Source organism: Centroberyx affinis, unplaced genomic scaffold (assembly GCF_046629955.1).
Source record: "Centroberyx affinis isolate AG114_WGS23_722 - 3 ecotype Tasmania unplaced genomic scaffold, CSIRO-AGI_Caff_v1 ptg002676l_1, whole genome shotgun sequence".
NCBI lineage: Eukaryota > Metazoa > Chordata > Actinopteri > Beryciformes > Berycidae > Centroberyx > Centroberyx affinis.
The window spans coordinates 171,056-192,035 of record NW_027280860.1 but is presented as its reverse complement, the minus strand read 5'-3'; the positions used below and the strand labels follow the sequence as shown (position 1 = coordinate 192,035).

The 20,980-nt window shown below is 42.9% G+C and overlaps 2 protein-coding genes across 8 annotated transcripts; one reads left to right on the top strand and one right to left on the bottom strand.

Moving 5' to 3' along the window:
* The first annotated feature begins 3,087 nt into the window (after positions 1–3,087).
* On the top strand, positions 3,088–3,714 carry LOC139657394 (GTP-binding protein Rhes-like). The gene has a single exon (XM_071535212.1). The coding sequence runs from the start codon at positions 3,088–3,090 to the stop codon at positions 3,712–3,714; it is 627 nt and encodes a 208-aa protein (XP_071391313.1).
* Positions 3,715–7,482: 3,768 nt separating this feature from the next.
* LOC139657386 (phosphoribosyl pyrophosphate synthase-associated protein 1-like) lies at positions 7,483–20,429 on the bottom strand. 7 transcript variants are annotated; one of them, XM_071535201.1, is made up of 13 exons: positions 20,314–20,394; positions 19,953–20,018; positions 19,715–19,818; positions 16,812–16,864; positions 16,590–16,656; positions 14,754–14,926; positions 14,478–14,593; positions 14,219–14,274; positions 13,757–13,902; positions 12,450–12,491; positions 9,660–9,730; positions 9,051–9,197; positions 7,520–8,380 (listed from the first exon to the last, which is right to left on the bottom strand). In XM_071535201.1, the coding sequence occupies exons 3-13, from the start codon at positions 19,795–19,797 to the stop codon at positions 8,222–8,224; spliced, it is 1,113 nt and encodes a 370-aa protein (XP_071391302.1). In that variant the 5' UTR covers positions 19,798–19,818; positions 19,953–20,018; positions 20,314–20,394; the 3' UTR covers positions 7,520–8,221. The 7 variants fall into 7 exon arrangements, with proteins under 7 accessions (XP_071391304.1, XP_071391299.1, XP_071391298.1 ...); XM_071535198.1 differs by having other exon boundaries at positions 7,519–8,380; positions 19,715–20,018; positions 20,314–20,395; XM_071535200.1 differs by having other exon boundaries at positions 19,953–20,429.
* Between the last annotated feature and the right edge of the window lie 551 nt (positions 20,430–20,980).

Sequence of the window (20,980 nt, the reverse complement as noted above, 5' to 3'; positions counted from 1 at the left end):
ACTATTAAGTGAATACGGAAAATAATCAGCTCCTCGTACAAGTTTGAAGACGTATTCTGATCTTCATTAACAACAGGGATGGATACAGGCATCAGATACAGGCATGGATGGATACAGGCATCAATACTATTCCTGACAAACTGACTCTTAATGCAACTGCTTCTTCACTAGCATATGAATATATAGCATATATATACTGTAGTGCTAAACTCACCTACATACAGAGACCTACAGTGGAAGAAGAAGCGTTTACTGGAGCATTAGCAGTCAGGGAGAAGCAGCAGCAGGGCAATTAGAGGCACTGATTGTGGGAGGTCATGTTTCAAGGAACACACACACACACACACACACACACACACAGTGATGCACACACACAGTGAGGCAATACAATACACTCACACACACAGATCAGGTAGACAGCCACCTGTTGAATAGGCAATGAACAGAGAATAGGAGAAGTGAACACAGCAGAGTAGATAAATGAATAGAGGTCGTCACTCATGTAAGGATAAAGCATTGTATCAAACCTGGTTTAAGCCTTGACCTGGACAAAATAGTGACTTTCAATGTCCACACTTATAGGATATACAGTATGTGTGTTCTTGCTTGATAATTTGTCGTTTTTCCATGTGCAGGTTGGGCATCGGGGCATGCAAGATAGCAACATGGTCGTGAATGATGTCTTAAAGGAAAAAATCCACCTGTGGATACTCTCACACTGTTAGATATTATCATTCTGTAATGTTCAATGTATTCCAGGGTTAGAGTTAGATGTGTTGTGTACTTCTACTTCAGTTACAGACTTCCTACATTTCCCAGAATGCCTTTCAACAACCCTCAGAGAGGTGGGTTCTCTGAGCTATAGGTGCAGGTGGAGAGAGTGATAGAAATAATGCAGTAAGTGTTTCCAGTCGAGATAAAGTGCGTAGTGCCTGGTTGTTCAAATTACAAAAAAATCATCGAAGAGGTATTTCACATGCTACCAACAACAGATCAACTTGACTATGAAGTGAACAGAACTTGTTTCCTTCAGGAGATCGTTGTTTTGGAGCTTTGACACGTATGCAGACGAGTTTCTTCACCGCTGCAGGTCACGGCAGCCAGGACCATCTGACTGGAACCGATGACATTTCTGGAGCCCTGATTGAAATTCCACAGCAGGGACTTTGGCCATTAACAGTCCCCACAGTGTGTGTCGGAGCGAGGACGGGCGTCGCTCCTATTCCCACAGCGTTTAACTCTGCTCCGCTGCCCATCGGGACCACTAGTCTCACGGGGAGATAGTGTAGAGTGTGTGTGTGTGTGTGTTGTCGGTGGGAGGGGTGACGGCGTCCCCCGGGGGCTCGCTGAGGTTCCACGCTGTTGCCTAACCTAACAAGGCAGGGAGAGTCACAGTCGGTGAGATAACGCCGGTCTCGGGGGAAATTTAGGAGGATCACGAGTCAGGCTCGCTTCTCTAGAACAAACTCTGACAAAAGGCAGGGACAGGCGGGGATTCGGTCCGAGACGGTTACAGGCAATGCATCACATCTAATTGGACACCAAGGACAGATGAAATGCGAGCTGAAGGTGATTCACACAGACTCATGCGCCTCGTCATGTGTGACTGAATTGATACAGATGCTGCCCTTCAACTTTCTGTGTGGGAAATGTCTCTAGCAGAGATAGTTCTGCTAGAGATGCACTGAGGGCGTTTGGACAATCTCATCACTTAAACAAAGAACCAACAGCCTTGTCTAATAATGAAATATACATGAATGAGTGAGAGAACGAGAGTATATAGCAAACAGTGCAGCAACAGCCCAATGCAATTAGTTTAGATGTTGCTCAGAAATATAAGCAGCATTATTTAGTGATTTAGTTTTTCAAATCAGAAACCTGACCTTCAGATGATCCAATCAGGATTATAATAATCCAATAAATTCATTCCCCATTCCCATGTAAAATCATCTTTCATTTCTCCACAAAGGTGACCTGAGTATTACAATATGTCCTTGCTTTGCAGGGGGGGGGGGGTTCTCATGCATGTTCCTTTCCCAATGAAAGCATGAACCGAGTGAATTGATTTATTATTCACCTGATCTGCTGCTTGGCATTCCTGTCATCCCATCAGCTCTGTAATTGCAATTTGCACTTTTGTTGCTAGAATATGCCGAACACAATATTCATGCAAAGAGATGTCAGACACATCGGTGTATGTGACATATAGTTTATCAAAGGCTCAATTACACTTTAAGACATGAAGCAGTGTAACCAAACAGAACTGTACCACATGGTTAATCAATCAGTCAATCACACCAGCAGGGTGGATGGATTTAACTCTATTAATATATCCTGAAGCACTGAATTCCTCGCTGTAAACAAATAAAATCTTAAAAGACCTGCTCCTATTCATAGAGAATTTCTGATACTCTTCTCTTCATTCCTCTATATTCCCCTATCCTGCGAGAATTGAGGAATAAAAATGATGGACAGATGAATAGAAACGTCTTTCCTCCGAAGCGACTGAATTATAAACCGGCGCCCTGCTCATACAGCATTTTCCACGCTCCGCTTGCCATTGTTTATTCACTTTCCAGATATCACCTCCTTTTCTTCCCCTCCTGAATCAGTCCCACATGCCGATTTGCATGCCGCGCCGCCATTGGCCGCCCGGATGCTACACTCCAACAGGCTGCCTCGCGCCGATTGGTCGGGGCTGCGAGAGGGCATGGAAGCTCTGCCGTCAAAAACAGGCATAAAAGGCAGCGTGTGGGATCACAGACACAGATGAGCACACAATAAGCAACTTTGAGAGGCTTTGAGGGGGAAAAGCAACCGACGGTCTGAATATCTGGCATGTGAGAGAGAAGCTGAGAACGGAGCTGCAAGGAGAGACTCACAAGAAGCTGCTGAAGGGAAGACTTTCAAGCCAAAAAACCTTTTAAACAGAGGCAGAAGTCAGGGAGTGCTGACAGGTGTTGAGATTCTCAGTGTCAGTTTTGCAGCAGCTGCTTTAACCGCTGCAGTAAACTGAGCAGAAGTGAGGTAAACTGAGATTTTGGGACATTTTCTCCAGCAGTGACCCTACATAAAGCCAAACCCAGCATGTCTCTGGAGGTGAAGGAGAAGACCCAGGTGCGGCTGGTGTTCCTGGGGGCGGCCGGGGTGGGCAAGACCGCCCTGATCCGCCGCTTCCTCCAGGACACCTTCGAGGCCAAGCACCGGCGCACGGTGGAGGAGCTGCACAGCAAGGAGTACGACATCGGCGGGGTCAAGGTCACCGTGGAGATCCTGGACACCAGCGGCAGCTACTCCTTCCCGGCCATGCGCAAGCTCTCCATCCAGAACAGCGACGCCTTCGCGCTGGTCTACGCCGTGGACGACCCCGAGTCGCTGGAGGCCGTCAAGAGCCTGCGCGACGAGATCCTGGAGGTCAAGGAGGACAAGTACACGCCCATCGTGGTGGTGGGCAACAAGGCGGACCGCGAGGACGAGCGGCAGGTGTCCGGCGACGACGTGCTCTCCACCGTGGAGCTGGACTGGAACAACAGCTACCTGGAGGCGTCGGCGAAGGAGAACGCCAACGTGGTGGAGGTGTTCAAGGAGCTGCTGCAGCAGGCCAACCTGCCGAGCCGCCTCAGCCCGGCGCTGCGCAGACGCAGGGAGACCTTCCCCAAAGACACCAGCTTCCGGCCGCCCATGAACAAGACCAACAGCTGCATCCTGTCGTAACGGGAGAGGGCAAAGGGGGGGGGGGGGGGGGAGAGGCGTCGCTCGGGACGGTGGAGGGACACTAGAGGAGGAGGGGTGGGAAGGTGCCGGACAGAACCGAAGAGAGAAAGAGCGAAGAGAAAGACTCGGCTGCAGGGAGCGGGCGCGACGTGAAGAACTGTCTTCTGGAGATTCTGGAGCGACACAAGACTCTTTTGAGTTCGCAACACTGCAGATGGTGTTGCTGTAGGAGGAAAAACTGAGGAAGAGAAGTGCATTGAGACTGAACTTAACTGAATATGAATATGAACTGAACTGAATACATTAAACGGAGCGGAGAGACTGAAAGATGCATTTATTACTGTTGTTTACTTGATGTAATGTTGTTGCTGCTTATTTGGTGACATGCTGCTGGTGTTTAGATCAATGTGTAGCTTTTGCATTTGGACTGTTGCAGACAGATTTGTTTACGGATGGAGAAGTGGGGGAAAGTGTATATACTTTGTCATTTGTGCAAAAGTTTTAGCTTTCATGTAAAAATGTTTTAATTGACAAATTCACCTGTAGCACATCATGATGTTTACAATTTTTGTATCCACTATCTGCTATGAAGCATGACATTACTTTTATGTTTGAAGTGGTGAAATGCAAAATGTATACTGTAAATGCACTTTTCTTTTTGAAATTACCATTTACAATGACGTCTTTGTTTTTTCTTTTTATATTTCATTTTTTTTATCATGGGGTTTTTCTCACGTTGAATATTTTTGCTGTTAATTTTACAAATATAAATGGAATGTTGATCTAAATGCTGAATAAAAGCCAAAAGCACAAAAAACAGAAATTTCCTGTTGTCATTTCAGAGTGTATAAAGTTGATGGGTGCAAGAAGGATAAATAATGCTGGTGAAACATAGATAGGTCATCAGCAGACTTAAGTCTCACTGTCTATTTGCTGACAGAGGTAGGTTAACTTTTACGTAATTAGATGAAAACGTAATGATTCCTATGGGGAAATTGTGCAGCAGCAAAGAATAGAATAAAGATATGAAAGAACAAATAGAACATATTGAAGATAACACAACATATAGAACAAGTTGAAAATAAAGATACAGAATCTCTTTCATGAACTATTTGTTGGACAGAATTCTTGTTATTTGGACTAATTGCCATCATAACATACTGTATATTTGCAGTTTGAATACTGATAATTAATTTTCCAGTTGACACACATGGATTTGTGACAGTTTACAATGCATTTGTGTAACAAAGAGATAGCTTGGTCATGAGGTCAGGAAGCCTTTTCTAAAGATGGGGGATATCACTTGCAGCAGCAAGGGAAAAACCTCCAAACACAATATTATTCCAAGACATTGCTGTTTTGATGTCCTGTCAGATAGCAATTGCACCACAATGGGACTAATGAGAGAAGAAAAGTGTGAATGTGAGATGTAGAATACTGCAGAACAGCGCAGATTAGAAGCAGTGATATGGTAGTCATGCTGGCCAACATCCATCATCTACTTGTCTAGGCAATGCATGTAGGTACAGAAGGCATGCCCACCCATCAGCCTAATTACTCTTGGCATATTAATACGACTTAATATGAGTGGAGGAGTCTCAGCATGCTCACCGTCTCAACCATACATCTACTTCACAGCTATTGCTACACCAGTCATAAACTAAAACAAGGGACAAAAAACAAACATCAGATAGAAAGTGATAATAAAAATGATTCATTGAGCTGTTGTTCCCTCGGTGCACAAACGCAGCACTTCACATAAGCTGAAATAAATACACAAGTGTTGAGCTCAGAGGATAGCAGGAGTTTCCACAGTCTGTATTAAGATATATGTCGCCATCTATTGACAAAAAGCCCACACTGCATTTTCACTGAAATCAGTTCCAACTGTGTGGCTTTATTGCTATACTCTATTGATGCCTCAAAAAACGACATTTGACAGCAACCATGGAGCTGCTAGTGGGTTCAGTGCCTTGCTCAAGGACACTTCAGCAGGACCAATGCTACTGAACCCACAAACTTTGAATCATATCTCCACTGTGCCATGGAGTCACCTGCATGTTGACATACACGCTTCAGTTTTTACATCAATATTCTAGTTTACCGTTACGACACCCGACCTCATGTCAATTCCAACGAGCATACACAAGTTTGATCACAGTGTTCTGGTAAGCGGAAAATATCTGCTGACGTTATTATCCATCATCAGCCCGGACTAATTCCATTGGCAATGCATGGGAGGCTGAAACTGTGTTTACACTCAAATACGGTTTATTGTCTACTAGAGCTGACCGTTCTGAACAAGAAGTCACGCTCGTACGTTTGGATTAAACAACCGAATCATCCTGGAAAATGATCACCAACACATTTTCCATCTCTGTAAAGTGATTGTGACTGAAGGTGAAATCAGTGTGACATCCCATTTTAGGGGGGCAGTGCCATCTTATTTCAGGCCAGAAGGGAGAGCGGCGAAGGTTAAGCGATACAAACTGAACTGAACTGGCCTTGAGCGTAACAGCAACATTTGAATACTAAATAATTCAGCTGCACTACTCTTTCACCAGTTGACAGGCCGGTCCATTGTGCAGTTCCTGTATTAGATGTGTATGGTTCCCCTTACTTCAAACCTGCAGAGCAGAGACAGTTGCGTGGCACTCAGGTCCATGTGCGCCCCCCCCCCACCACCCACCCCCCCCGCCCCCCCCCCCCTCTCTCTCTCCATCAGATAGGATTGAACCAAGTTTCCTGTTTTATTTTGAGGAAGTGGCCGGGTAAACGTTTGCTCTCTAGTTCCTCTTTCAGGCCACTTTTAAACAGTCTTCCGCACTCCGCTCATGTTCACTTGCAGTCGACAAAGGGGAGCGGAGGCCTAGCAGCTTCACGGCCATGCAGGTGTGTGGACTTGTCATCTTGCTAGTAGCATGGAGTTGTAATTGTTCTAGCTTTATTTGAGATCTGAGATGGATATTTGAGTTTTTTCAGTGGACATTTTGCACAGATTAACCTCACTTTATGATTATTTTCCATTAGTATTACCATGGTCACCTTGTAGAGGAGCTGCAGTGAGGGAGGCCATTCATCCAGTGGTGACTGTGTGTCTCGGTGCCCAGTCGTCTTTGCCCCTGGACTTGGTCAAAGCTCCTCAGCGGATTAATGGAATCCTGAGGCGTTTAGAACAAGTTCAGGGTCCTGGACAGAATACAGCAAGGTTTCTCATTACAGTGTAAAGAAATGTAATCAATCTATGTATTGCTTGCATAAAAGAAAAACGACCGAAAAGCAGTTCTTTGCTCTGTTTGAATTAAATGATCAAGCTCAAGTTACAAAGTTACAGTTTTATTACAATAAAGCAGATTTATAGTTTTGGTTCTGCTTTAGGCAACAGCCCTTGATAAGCAAAAATAACTGTACACAGAATGTGTGACATGTCTGAACTTATTTAGACTAAGCCTCGATATGACGTGTACCGGTATATGAAATGTGCTTGTGAATTAGTCACCTATTATGCATTAAACTTGACATTTTATCTACTGTGTAGTTATTTTTGTATTTTAGAGAAAAAAAATACCCAGCATGTATATCATTAACCTTTGATGTTAGATAACATCTATGACTACACACAGAATGCAAAAACAGGGTTTATTAAGACTGCATGCAAATCAAGGCACATAGCAACAACCAAACCCCCACAGCTTCTTTTTGACACTGTGTGCTGCCCATATTTCCTGAGTAAGTGCCACACTATATATAAGCAAGTATAAAATGACAAAGCACCTGATGCAATGTAAAGCATTGCTCACTGACATAAGCTTTAAAAGATTTGTAATGACCATTAACATCTAATTTGTAGTGAACAGCAATGACTGAGATGTCATGCTTGTCCATGCTTCACAAAGCAAGAGGCCTCACCAGTGACTGAAACTGGTACTGAAAGTTGAGGTTCAGGTGCAAAGCTGTTCCACTACATTTTTAACACTTACAGTACATGCACAAACCTACGCTTTCACTGCAACAATATTAATAATAGTTGTAGCTCATATTGCCAGTTAAATTAAGACAACGCGCTTTCACCCAAGTATATGCAAGCTTTTATCATTGCAATTCTCCATGGTTCAAATAACGACAGAACTTTTCTCATCCAAGAATTGTTTTATTAGCCAAATGCTGCAGCATACTGAGAGGTTGCATACAATACATAATGTTGCGCTATTCATCTCTCCAGATGGTAGGAAGGAAATACTAATGAGGTGAAACACTTTGTGCTGTTTGAACAGTCCCCATATGTAACATATCATAGGAATGAAGCAGAGTTCGAACTGTTGAGACACAGAAACGTCTTTCATGACGTACAGTAAATACAAGCGACTCAAATTAATTGGCAAAACAAACAGAAACGACAGGGAAAAGAAACAACTGTGGTATGCTGAGGATTCTTGGTCCTGGGTGTGTGCTTTCTGTGTGTGCTCGGTGCGTTCGGGAATGTAAATGTGTGTCTGTGCGAGTTGCCTCAGTCGTCCACGGCGATGTTGCGGAACAGATAGGCCATGGACTCTCCGTTGTGGATGCGTCGGATGGCCTCTGCCAGGATCATACTGACGTCGACGGTCTTGATCTTTGGACACTGCAGCTTCTGCACCTCGTGAGGAACAGTGTTGGTCACCACCACCTGGAGGCGCAAAAGGACAGGCTCAGTCCGTCTCCCTCAGCCTTTCTCTTGAAGGGCCTCGTTCACTCAACAACACTGACAAAATCTATGCATACCATCGTGGACCACACGTTGTTCAAGTTTGTCAAGTGCATTAAAAATGCAATGTAGAGCTCACGCCCTGAACTCTCCACCTTCGTTTATCATTGGCACATCATGAGAAGCAGTATGACATGCATAAAATGTAGAAAAACATATTACATATAGAATATATATAATATGCTACAATTCTTTGTTTCAAAAATGCATGTCTTGACATTTAGTTAGACATGTAAAAGTAAACAAGACATTTGCTACAGTTACTCTACAAGAGATCTAAAAATGAATTACGTTTTCCTCTTGGGGAAGTGAATGGGGAAGATAACTACTGAAATATACTGGGGCATGATGGGTTTACATATAGTGAAGGCTATAGTGTTGCAGTTCTCAGCCACCTGTTTCCTGGTGCGTTTATTTTCACATAATAAATAGAATTAAAACAGTTCACTGAAACTTCACATTTAACTTACATTTCCTGTGGTGTTCACAAGCAAAGTGCAGTGACATTAAAGGTCAAGTTAAAAATGTGTTCACTTTGACCTTCAACGTTCTGGTTACTCTATGTTCAAAGGTAATGGTCTTATGGTTTTACCTCATCGATAGCAGACTCCTCTATGAGTCTCGGCGCCTCGGCAGACAGCAGGCCGTGTGTGGCCATGATGTAGATCTTGTAGGCTCCTCGCTCCTTCAGGAAGTCTGCCGCTGCAACAAAGTCCTCCACGTCATCGATGATGTCGTCCTAAGATAAGTGGCCACATGGATAAGAGTTAGGGATCACACGAACGGGCGGGATTAAATCTCAACATTCAATTTGTATTGTATCAGCATGTCATGTCAACGTTATTGAGTTTTGGTCAGTTTTGTCAGTCTCTGCTGTCAACAGTCTGTAAGATGGTAAGAATTAATACCTTTGTAATGCTAACCAGCATTAAGAGAGACATTAGTCACGAGTTAGCTGAAAGTCTGTATTGACAAGCAAAAGTGACAGGACCTGCACAGAAATTTATGTGCAAGTATTCCTCTAACCAAATTGCATTAATGATTCAATAAGTGAAAAACCACACTCACATGACAGTATCTCAACCCTTGCACCGCATATTACCAATACAGTTGTTTTGTGAAACCCTATTACTGAGTCCAAAGAAGGAATTACTAAATTGTGTTAAGTACATGTAAGTCACATAAAAGCTCAAGGTCTTACAACAATGATGGCGATTCTGCCTCCTACATCTCCTACAACAGTGATCGGTGGCTTCTCCTTCGCCATCATCACTGGAAAACAAAGATAAGAGGACGATTACTTTGAGCACAGAAGTCGATCGATCGATCCAGTGTCTCAAAGATCAGGGGAGGATACTTGGATCACATAAAAAAAGGGAAGGAGATTAGGTGAGAAGGGATTTGGTTAAAAACCTGCAAACATCATGCAAGGCAGCTCTACCTCAACAAGCACCCAGCTACCACAGCACCAGTCCAATTGTTTCAGGCCTCCAGAAAACTTGGAAGACTTTGGGGAAATGGAATATGTCCATGTGGGATGAATTTTGAGGATGAACTTGTCATCCTGCTGAGTCCAATCCAAGATCTTACAGGGTCTTGCATGCTATTGCATTTGGTATTGTAGTAGATGGGAGAGGTGAGTGTAGAACTCACCCCCTTAGGAGCCACCAAACCAGGGTCAAATCACTATTTGGAATCAATTCAAATACCATTTGTAATGGATAACTATAATGGAATAAATTACTTACTCAGTAATTGATCTTGCCCGCCAAAGAAATCATTTAAATTGCCCTATTCTGAAGTCTTCTAACTCCAGGCAGGCTTATACAAATGTTTGAAGTAGTTGAAAGGATTTCAAATAATAATCGACCCCGGTCTACACACCACCACATTTGAAGTGTAGGGACCCCCACACTGCAGCCGACCATGCCAAAAACCTTCTTCCAAACAACAGCAAGGCAGTTTTAGTGGTCAGTTCCCAAATCCGTCACAGATCATCCAGCAAGGCCTCTGTCCATTTAAAACTCCTACAAGGGTGTCAGTCAGGTGGTTATGGATTTCTGGGTAGCAAAGGAAGCCAGGAAACTGTAATCCAAACTGAGCTTTTAAACAAACAAGACTCAAACTGTTGCTGAGCAAACAGTTTGGACCCACAACTCAAAAGACAAACTAATCAGGCAAAAGGATGCAAATGGCAAATATGAACAGAATACAACAGTGTCCAGCAAATTGGCTCATATTAATTTTGGTGCAACTCAAACAGCATTACAGTCAAATCAGGATATTGTTGAACATTACTTTGTTCATGTTCTGTAATTCATGAATTGTTATCTGTAGTTAATAGATAGTATAGCAGAAAATTGAAATGTAATTTCATAACTTGAATCTAGTAAGAGGATTTTGAGTATTAATTAGTGTTAACTATTATAATGCAATGCAATGATATACATGTGAAAATTTCTATTGGGTTTTTAGGCTAATTTTTTGCAACATTCAGCAGCATGAACACTAAATGTCAAGATCTTGACATATCTATGTGATTGAGGGCAGACAATTCATAATATCTTTCAGGTCACGATTTCTCAGTCCTGTCCAGTAATAAAAATACAAATAAAAAATAATAATTAAATAAAAGTTTTATTTCTCAAGAACCAAAATCAGTTCAACTTAAAGGATCTGAGACTGAGGGCTTCCAAAAATGACCATGGACACACAGGGGAAACTATTTTCATCTCATGATCCAAATGCGCCTCAAGGTTGAATCACATCAGAACAGTGCAGCTCCCTGTTCTAGAAACAATGTTAAGTATTTTACTTTCTCTCACCAACAACCAACCACAGACATACAGACACACAGACACAGACACACTTAATATCAGGGGCTGAATATGATATGCATCCATTGACAGATTGGTCAGTGTGTCTCAGTGACTTCTATTTGACCAAAGTGCAAAGCTTAGCCTTCAGCAATGTGCTGTATTGCACTGCACTGCCCCTCTTCACATCACAAGTGTTTCTCTTCTAGCTGACACAGGAAATACATGAAGTCTTTGAGCCAATGTGCACAACGAGATGGGAATAGTGAGACTGGATTATTCATTTTTGCTTAACGCAATCTGAAAAGATATGACCAGGCAGACCCGATTGAAGCTTATTGTATGTTGTTGTAAGCTGCAAGTCAACAGACTAGCGGCTTAGTGGCCTAAACAACAGTAGTCTGCTGTGCCCACATCCTCCCATGCTGGACGTACAAAACTAGGACACAAATGTTCATGGGTTTCATTAGCTTTCCCCACCCATTTGAATCTCTTTGCACACCAAAGTACTCTGACTGACCCAGATGTAAACTCACAGTGTGAGTTCATTAAGAAATATAATATGCCACTTTTATTCTAGTAGATGAACACATCTACCTTCCACTTCAAACGTAAAGCAGCAAAGAAAAGACATAGTGCTAGCTAAGAAAATATAGTTGGAATGAGTAAGATATCCATGAAATCCCTTAATAATCTCAGCAGTAAACTGGGATCAGTCTGGAAAACCTTACATCAGTAAGGACCCAGCAATATTCAAACTAGCTTTGATTTAGCTGTAGGGTGAACGCAGCAATAAAAGGAGCTGAGAGGTTTGCTGGGTAACCTCAGCTTGCAGTGCAGTGAAACAGACTTAGCCACTGACATATTTAGATACTATGCAGTGTGTGCCAACATATTTCCTTCCTTTGGACTAATTGCTTTCTTCAAAACATCGACCTAACCGCTTATTTTAGCAACAGTAAAACAGGCAAGAGAAAGAGCCCAACCTAGTCTAACATCAATTGTCATCTAATATTATACCACCATTTTCATTCTAATTTGGTTTAAGACAATTCCTCAGTGTCCAGATATAAAATGTATTAGAAGCCCTCAGTAGCTCATTCCATCATTCCATGCAGGGAGGCAAAAACAATCTAACAAAGAAGCAGAAATGGATTCAAGCGTTATGGTCATACTTGGGAGCTCTATCCCAGGGAATGGGACATGATGTCTGCTGCCTGTGTTGTCAAAAGATAGGATGGTACAGAATATTAATGGTACAGTACACATACAAACACAAAAAACACAAAGTACGCATGTTAACACACAATCACAAAGTTGTGAAAACACACAAAATATTACAGTGCACACAGTGATGCCATGAAACAAAACATCTTTCTCAGAGATGGCTCTTTCCCCAGAGCTGTTTAGAGGGAGGAAACCTTCAAGAAATGAGAATTGACGTTTCATGGAGGGTCAAAGGGCAGAAGATGTAATCAATGAATCTGTAAAGGCAGCGAGAGATGGGTGGAATGAGTGTGATTCAGGTCATATTTCAGAGAAGCAAGAAAAGGCTGACATAAAAACAGATTGCCGAGTCAATGAAGGAAGGAGGAGGTGGATGAGAAATTCAGCTGAGAGGCGAGCAGCTGAGACGAGACGAGAAGAGAAATAAACCATCCGAGGGAGAAAAAGTCAGTCTTTGCCTGCAGTATTTCACAGCTGGCTACAACAATGTCCAGGTGAAGGGATGGGCTGTGCTGACCTAAGGCATGCTGAATAAACTGTGTGTGTGTGTGTGTGAATGAAATGCTGCAGGGTCAGCATCATGGCTACTCAGGTCTTCACTTTTGTCTTAAGCTGGCCTTTTAGGTTGCTTCTGGAGGAGACTGTCTGAAACTGTCTGTGTCAGAGGAGGCCAGCCTTCCTAATGGTCTTTAAAAGGGAGGGATCGGGATCTTCCAAGTGACAAGACTTCTTCTTCTTCAACGAAACAAAGATCCTGCAACGTCTGCCATTCTGTGTGAAGCATGTACCAGGTTTAAGGGTGTTAAGAAAGCGGGACATTATGCAAGATATTTCAAGATGAGTGTAAGATTCTGACAATGTTTGACTACAGGCACTACACTCATGTTTCATAGAGCGGCTCTCCTTGTTGAACAAACACATTTAAAAAGGTGTGAGGAGAGCAACACCCACACACATTCTTGGTCTCTGAGAAGAAGATTGAAGAGAAGAAGAGAGGCATGGGACAAAGAGGGGCAGCCTTGGTAGAAGACGTACAAGGTTTATGCGAGAGGTAATATGCGAGGGTCACCAATAATGTGAAAATGGGCTTCTCTGTGTACGTGCATCCAGAAATGGAAGATGTAATCCGTCATAAAATTGACATGTTTGCGACATTCTACACTATTAATCTGTATATGGCTGAGAGAGTGATGGAAAAAGGTAAAGAAGAGAAACAGCGGGTGGAGAAATGTTTTAACATGTGTCTCTGTCTTACATGGCAGCTCCAGGCCGGTGTGTCCTGTGGTGGTGCGGGACGAGGGGGGAGAGTGTCTACCGTCAGCCATGTCCGACTCCGAACACTGGGCCTCTCCGTGGATCACAGCCAGTCCCAGCCGCAGCCTCTCAGCATAGGACTGAGCTCTGAGACACACACACACACACACACACACACACACACACACACACATGCAGTGGTCAAAGAAACTGATAAACACAAACATATACAAACAAATATATAGCCAAAAGACAACATAAAGTAGTGCACACAGAAACTTGTACACATATACCAACAGACACAAAGTGCTAACATGTGACCACAAATACACAGCACACAAGAAAGAAACCAACAACTGTGACAGCGACATAAGAGACACACTTGTGTATAACAGAAAGTGCGACTAGAGAACTTGAGGACGTCAATACTTGCAAGTCCTGCATGTCCCAGGCTTGCTGTTACCTCTTGGCAGCTGATGGGGACTTTGCAACGATTACGGCATTCCTGTAGTCAGGGATCTGGAGAAGGAGAAATGGTGAAAATTTTCAATGCTGGAATATAAAGCTGATCATTGATCTTTCAATCAAATTTCAGGAAAACAAAAGGTTTTTTGTTGAACTTGAAAACAGTTACAACAACACTGTATCTTTTGCCACTGGCTCAGTGGCTGTTTGACAAAAAGGCACAATGTCATAGTGTGTGCCATGTAATGTAGCCGTACTTCCTCCTGGATGTACTGGATGAGGAAGGGGGAAGCCCTCAGGTTGTCAACAGGGAAGCTGAAGAAGCCCTGGATCTCCTTCTGGTGGAGGTCCATGGTGATGATGTGAGTTAGCCCTGCGACAACAAAAACAAGAAGCTTTGGTATGGCTTCAAAGTGCAAAATAAAAAGGTTTTATATAATACAACTTCATCATTCCCTTCGTGGTCATTCAGTTTGCAATATCCACTGAATCAAATAAAGTATAGCATTAAGTAAATAACACACAAACCATACCGGCTTTGGCTAGCATGGAGGCGAGCAGCTTGCAGACAATGGATCCTCTCTTCCTCATCTTGCACTGCTTGCTGTAAGGGAAGTAGGGGATGACCCCAATGATGTTCTTGGCACAGGAAGTCTTCAGGGCATAAGCCATGACCAGCAGCTCCATGATGGCTGTGTTGACATCTCTGAGCAACAGAAGAGATCAAATCAAGACGAGTGTACGTGACATATCTTGATCTGACACTGGCTACTGGCTGACTGGCACAGCTCTATGCAAATGGTTGTGGCCTACATTTATCCTCTGTTTATCGACAGAGGAAATTCTCATGAAGGTTAAACATAAGAATTAATTTTATGTAGCAGTACTACTACTTGGACAATAGTGGTAACTGTGAGCTACTGTGCATGACAAAGTAAAGAGCTAGGAGTATATACCCAGTAGATGGCCAGTAATTATTTATGCATGTATGTTTACATCTATGGGTAACACAAAACACCTTTGCTTTAAGGAGGAATCGGTTCTAGGATGATATGAATGATGAGCTGACAGGGAATGATGAGTCAGCAGTCGAGTGTTTGTTTACCCAGCAAGTACAAGGTTATTAAGCTTGTTTGGATTTCCTTCAGCCAAAATTAGCATTACCTGTGTTACAATATTGTCTTACTCATGTCTTTCAACACGTTACCAATTCCAAAATTATTCCGTTCAGTTCAGCCAGACACCATGCCATTCCACTGACTACAATGTGTATAAAGAAGACCAACTTGTTTTTATTCACCTTGTCTTGGCATGGCCTCTCTACTAGTGGACTCCACCCTTACCAGCCTTTCCACCCTAGCCACGCCAAGAGGCAAATATAACCTTGAAAGCAACTGGGTGTTTTTTTAAACTGTATTGTGGTTAGATGCGCATTAAATATCACAATGATTGTTATTTTGATGACTGGGACAGTTTCACTACATTATAAGGCAAAGAGTAGGTGGTTGGTGTAACGGGATAGTGTTTGTATCGCTTTTGGCCTCGACAGCTTGGTGAAACCAGAGAGCCAACACAGAGAGGTCAGTGGCCTGCTGTACCTGCATGGTTATTCATACTCTGTCTCACTTTACCAGCTGCAGCCAGTCAACTATAGACTCACTGTTGGATGGTCAAAAATGGTGTCCGTCCCCCTCCTGTGACCTCTGGTGATGTTTCAAACATGTCTTGACGTCATAGGTTAATAAAGAGAAATCAACTGATTCCTGCATGTGAAATGGTCATAGCTAGGTGTTGCCTTCCCTGGTTTACCTGCTGCAACAGGTAAACCTCATTTTGGTTGGAAGTGTAATCTCACCCCCCAGGAAATTGTATGCTAAGGGAAACTTAAATGAGACATGAAAACAAGTTAGCTGGTGGGCATAGTGCACAGTATGGCCTCTGTCTCCTAGAAAAGTTTCCAGCTACACCAGTTTTGACTTGTTTTGGTTAATAACCCAATAACGACAACTACAGTATATTGGCATAGCTACTGGAATTGTGACTGGTGGAGACAATATATCACTTTCAGAGGAACTCAGTCATGTGATTGGGATCATAAGCAGATGTTTATAAGCTGGCTGGACAAAGCAAATATGTACATGTACAATATGTGTGTTTCTTTTGGTATGGGGACACTTTAGTGTTTGTCTCATAAAGCTATGAAACGACAGAAATCTGGCAAGCTGAAGTGATCTTTATAAGGCAACACCCTATAGATGATTGAATTTGCATGTTTGCACGTGAATTAGTGAATTTAATTTTATATTGTGTCTATGCAAATTTGCAGAGGGCTAAGAAAATGTTATGAATAATATCTCTCTCTCTCTCACCTGGGAACGGTCTGGATGATAAAGATATCTTGTCCACGGACGGACTCTTTCACATCCACTCTAGTCTCTGACAACAAGACAAAAACACACGCAATCAATTTGGGTCCAAGTGCACAGTCAAGTGAGACAGCACGAAACCAGAGCTCAGCAGATAAACTCTGCACTTGAAATAGATATTCGATGTGAAATCGGGGGGACCTGAAGGATATTTCTCAACCTTACCTCTGTTTGACTCTTGATAAACCGTCGACTTGCCCAACTCAACACCCAAGCGTCTGGAAAAGAAAAAGAGAACAGAGGTGATACAGTGTCAAAACACACACACACACACACTTTTCAACACAGACTCCAGTCTAGCTGGAAACGTGAGGGTCGTCAACACACAATTATGTCAACCTTCAGTGTCAGCTGAGTGTCAGAGTGTGTCATTTTTTTGCATGGTACTTCCTTATCTGCTGTTGTGTAAGTATTCATTGTATGTCTGTACTCTAATATGCCTTGCTAAAGACCCATCGGAGGCTGTCAACAGGAGACAGGCCCACCATCTACAAACAGCAGTAAAAATCGGAGTGACTGCAAAGTACCCTGTCATAGTCCATTTAGTTGTCAACATATTAGACAAAATGTGGCAAACCCTCAGGCTTAAAACAATTGTACGCACAGAGAGAGAGACAGAGAGGAGAGCAAGCCCTCAAATATTGAAGTCTTTGTTCAGTTCAGTCGCTTAATTAAGATTAGAGGGGAATCAGGTTGTGGCATCAAAGAAGACAACTTCACAACAGCCACAAAAAGGTCAGCGCTGTGCATAAAATACACATTAAGCTGATACACAGCATAAATAAAGTGTGCATAACAGTCGGGTTGCATCAGTCAAGTCACAAGCAAAACAATCCCAAGCATTATGAATACTGCTCTGCCTTGGGCCGAGGTTACCAAATTATTATGCTGTCAAATTTGCAACTGCGCAGTCGCATCTCGATGCCAGTTCAAAGCAAAGAATGCTCTTGATGGCTCTTGTAAGCGAGGTGCAGATGACTGAGGTTTTGGCTTTGTGACTGAGGGAGGCTCCCCCAGTACATTTAGCATGGATCCCTGTAGGCAAAACAAGGATCTCTGGCCTCGCCCTGTTTACATGCCTGAACCCAGACCTCGGTCCAGTGTATGATACAGTGTCATTAACCAGTACGACTACATTGTAGTAGAACGCTAAAAACACTGATCAGAGAGGATAGCGTTGCCGGTGCTGGGCCTGTGTTCAAAACATGATCGCTAGATACTACTTGACTGTCAAGGGAAAGTTCCAGGAATGGTGCAAAGGCGACCCAGTTGGCAGCCTGAACACACCGCTTTCAATCTGCCACAGCAGTAATGACTTACAGGGTTGTAAAGAAGGAACGTTGAGTTCAATTCACACACAGCCCCAGTCACAACACATGCATGTGAGGGCAAATATTGTTCGTCTACAAATTTCAGCAGCAGTTTGTGCGTCCTCGCGTTAGCAGACTTCACCTTTGCACCGTAACAAAACTCTACTCAGCTCTGTAATGGCAACGCAATCCCCCTAATAGTGTTCTGCAGTGTTGCCAAACAGTACGAAGGGGGGTAAGCTCTTTTTCTCTGTGTGGGTAAGGCGATACAACTGCTGCTTGGCTGACTGACAAGTCTGCAGGGCTGGGGAAAAATGGTTGCTGCCCCCCCCACACACACACACACACACTTTGAACTAGACCAACAGAAAGAGATGATGGTGGCGGTGGCAGTGATGTGGGTTCATTCAGTGCTTTCACAGTTAAGGTCTTTTAACGGACTATTCCTGTTGTCATATTTTCATGTGATAATCAGATGCATGAATCCGGTTTCACCCGTTTTTTTTAACTGCACCAGAGAACCATTTAAATGCCCCAGGAATCACCGCTTAATACATTTTGTCTGGCTCCCACAGTACACAGTATTAGATGTGTCTGTGCATATTCCCTAGATGAATGTAAAGAAGTGGTGTCTGTGAAGTGTGCTGCTTTCATCGCTATGATTCTCAGTGACAAGTCCTTTGAATCTCCCGTGACAACGCCCTGATCAGTCCTAATCTAATAAAACTTATCTTTCATCTTCACCCCATAGGAGTGTTATTCATTTGCACAATGGTGGTGTATGATACTACAAGAAAAACTGTAACATATGCCTCTCACAGCACTAGACAAAAGGGTCGACCAGTAAAGTTTTTGAAGGCTGATACCCATACTTTTAGACTGAAAGTATTCCGTGTTTCCACCACAATATTATTCTTGTCAGGATGGAAAAGCCTCTGAAACAGCTTTTAGAGCATCATGTGACACTAAAACTCCACTGAAACCCAGGCTAATTCAATTATTTTAGGGTTAACAGGTTCTTAAGGCAGGGTGACCCCCACACACCTATTCAACAGTAGGGGAAACTCTGGGATAACAATTCAACAACAATGAATTTATAACATGCAAATAAAATAACATAGCAGGTTCTGCAGACTGTTTTTATGCAAAAAGGAGGAACCTCCATCATACTGGTGGTGAACAACACTGTCTGGCCAACACCCGATATTTAATAAAAAGCCAATATTGACAAAGCAATATATCAGTCTATGCCTAACTAGAAGTACCTACATTACAGTATGGGTGACATCCAAACTCCTAACCACTGGAAGTGTTGATGCCTTTCTACTGAACTAAACAGCAGCACAAAACTAAGTGAAGAACTTTGAGGGAATAAGACCCATAATGCAGCAGGCCCATATTCATCAATGCATTATCTATGAAAACAGGTGATGCCTCAGTATACATTATCAGTTGTTTCTATCTATGGGTTAACAACCCAAATAAGTCCAGAACTGTGTCAACAATACACTAGTCTCGTGTTATTGACAGGGTTAGCTGCATTTCTGACAAGCCCAAAGTGTTGTGTGTGTGTGTGTGTGTGTGTGTGTGTGTGTGTGTGTGTGTACATGAGCTGGATCAAGTTCCAAACAATACACACCCAGTCACTTCAGGTCACCTGCCGTTATGATTCCCAGGTGCGCTGTCAGAAGTACAGGAAATGACAATACAACCACGAATGCATGCATCTCTGTATTTAGTTACTGAAAGGCCACTTACTCTGTGATCTTCTTGGCCAGCTCGGCGGAGGCGGTGGTTGAGTTGGCAGAAAAAACACGGTAGCCACTTTTCGAGACATTCATTTTCGAGTAACCATACGACAGCTTTGGAGGTTGAGAGTGAGAGACAAGAGACTTGTAAGCCCCAAAACGTCTAATGGGCATGTTGTTTTGGAATCAATCTGGTATTTTATTCTTTTTTTTCCTCCCCCAAACCGTCAAAATGCGTCCGTTATTACCTGGACAATAGCATCCACACTAAGTTTAATGATTCTCAGGTTGAGACTACAACCTTGCAGGCACGTCTGCAGGGAGTCAACATCAACAAAAGTAAACAATTTAAAAAAAAAAAAAAAACATAAAACACTGAGCTAACTGAGGCTTTCTAAACAATATATTGCAAGATGAACTAAAACAACAAAGCGCACATGTCCCACAAGTAACCTGGAGTTACACTCGTCTTGGTTAGAGTGAGTCAACAACCAAAAAATCGATTATCACCACAAAAACTGGGTCTAGCACGAAACCGAGTGCAGTTAGAAAGCTGAGCTATGTTTCCACTCGGACCAAAGAGGGTATTAGAGTCAAATACACACGCACACACACTGTTTTCCTAATCTCCAACCGACCGACAAAGACACAGAAGCAGTTACGGCGCTGCTACAATGTAACAAAACAAAACTCCGCTTCAAGAATTCAAACGTGTCGACTGTAAACTTTGTTGCAATGCGGTCGCATCTAGCAGCAGGGGGAAAAAATGCCACGAGCACCCGTTCATTGGATGGCTGAGCAGACGTACTGACGCTCGAGCGATCCAATCAGAGGCGATATCGAAACAAAAGAGGGCGGTGCGAATATAGCCTCGACCAATCGGTGCGTAGCAGCCGTCTGACATCAAATTAAGGCGCAACGACGATGCATGTGGTTTCATAAGCACGAAAATGACTGTTGCGATGTCGTATGAAGTTTGTGACGTCCAGTTGAGGACTCCCAGAACAAGCACTTTATCATTATTATTGGGCTGTTTACTAGAACAATCATAACATGCCACTACAAATATATAAATGTTAACATATCATATGAGTTAGAGCTTACAGACAAGAACAGAAGTACATGAGAAGTGCATGAGAAGTGCATGAGAACTAGAAAGTAGAGTTAGAGAAGAAAGCTACATTCAAATTCTTATATCCTGCCTGTGAATTCCTATGTATCTCTAGTGTTTATTATTTTGGTCTAATATTAGGGAAGTTTTTCCTTTTTTTAGTTT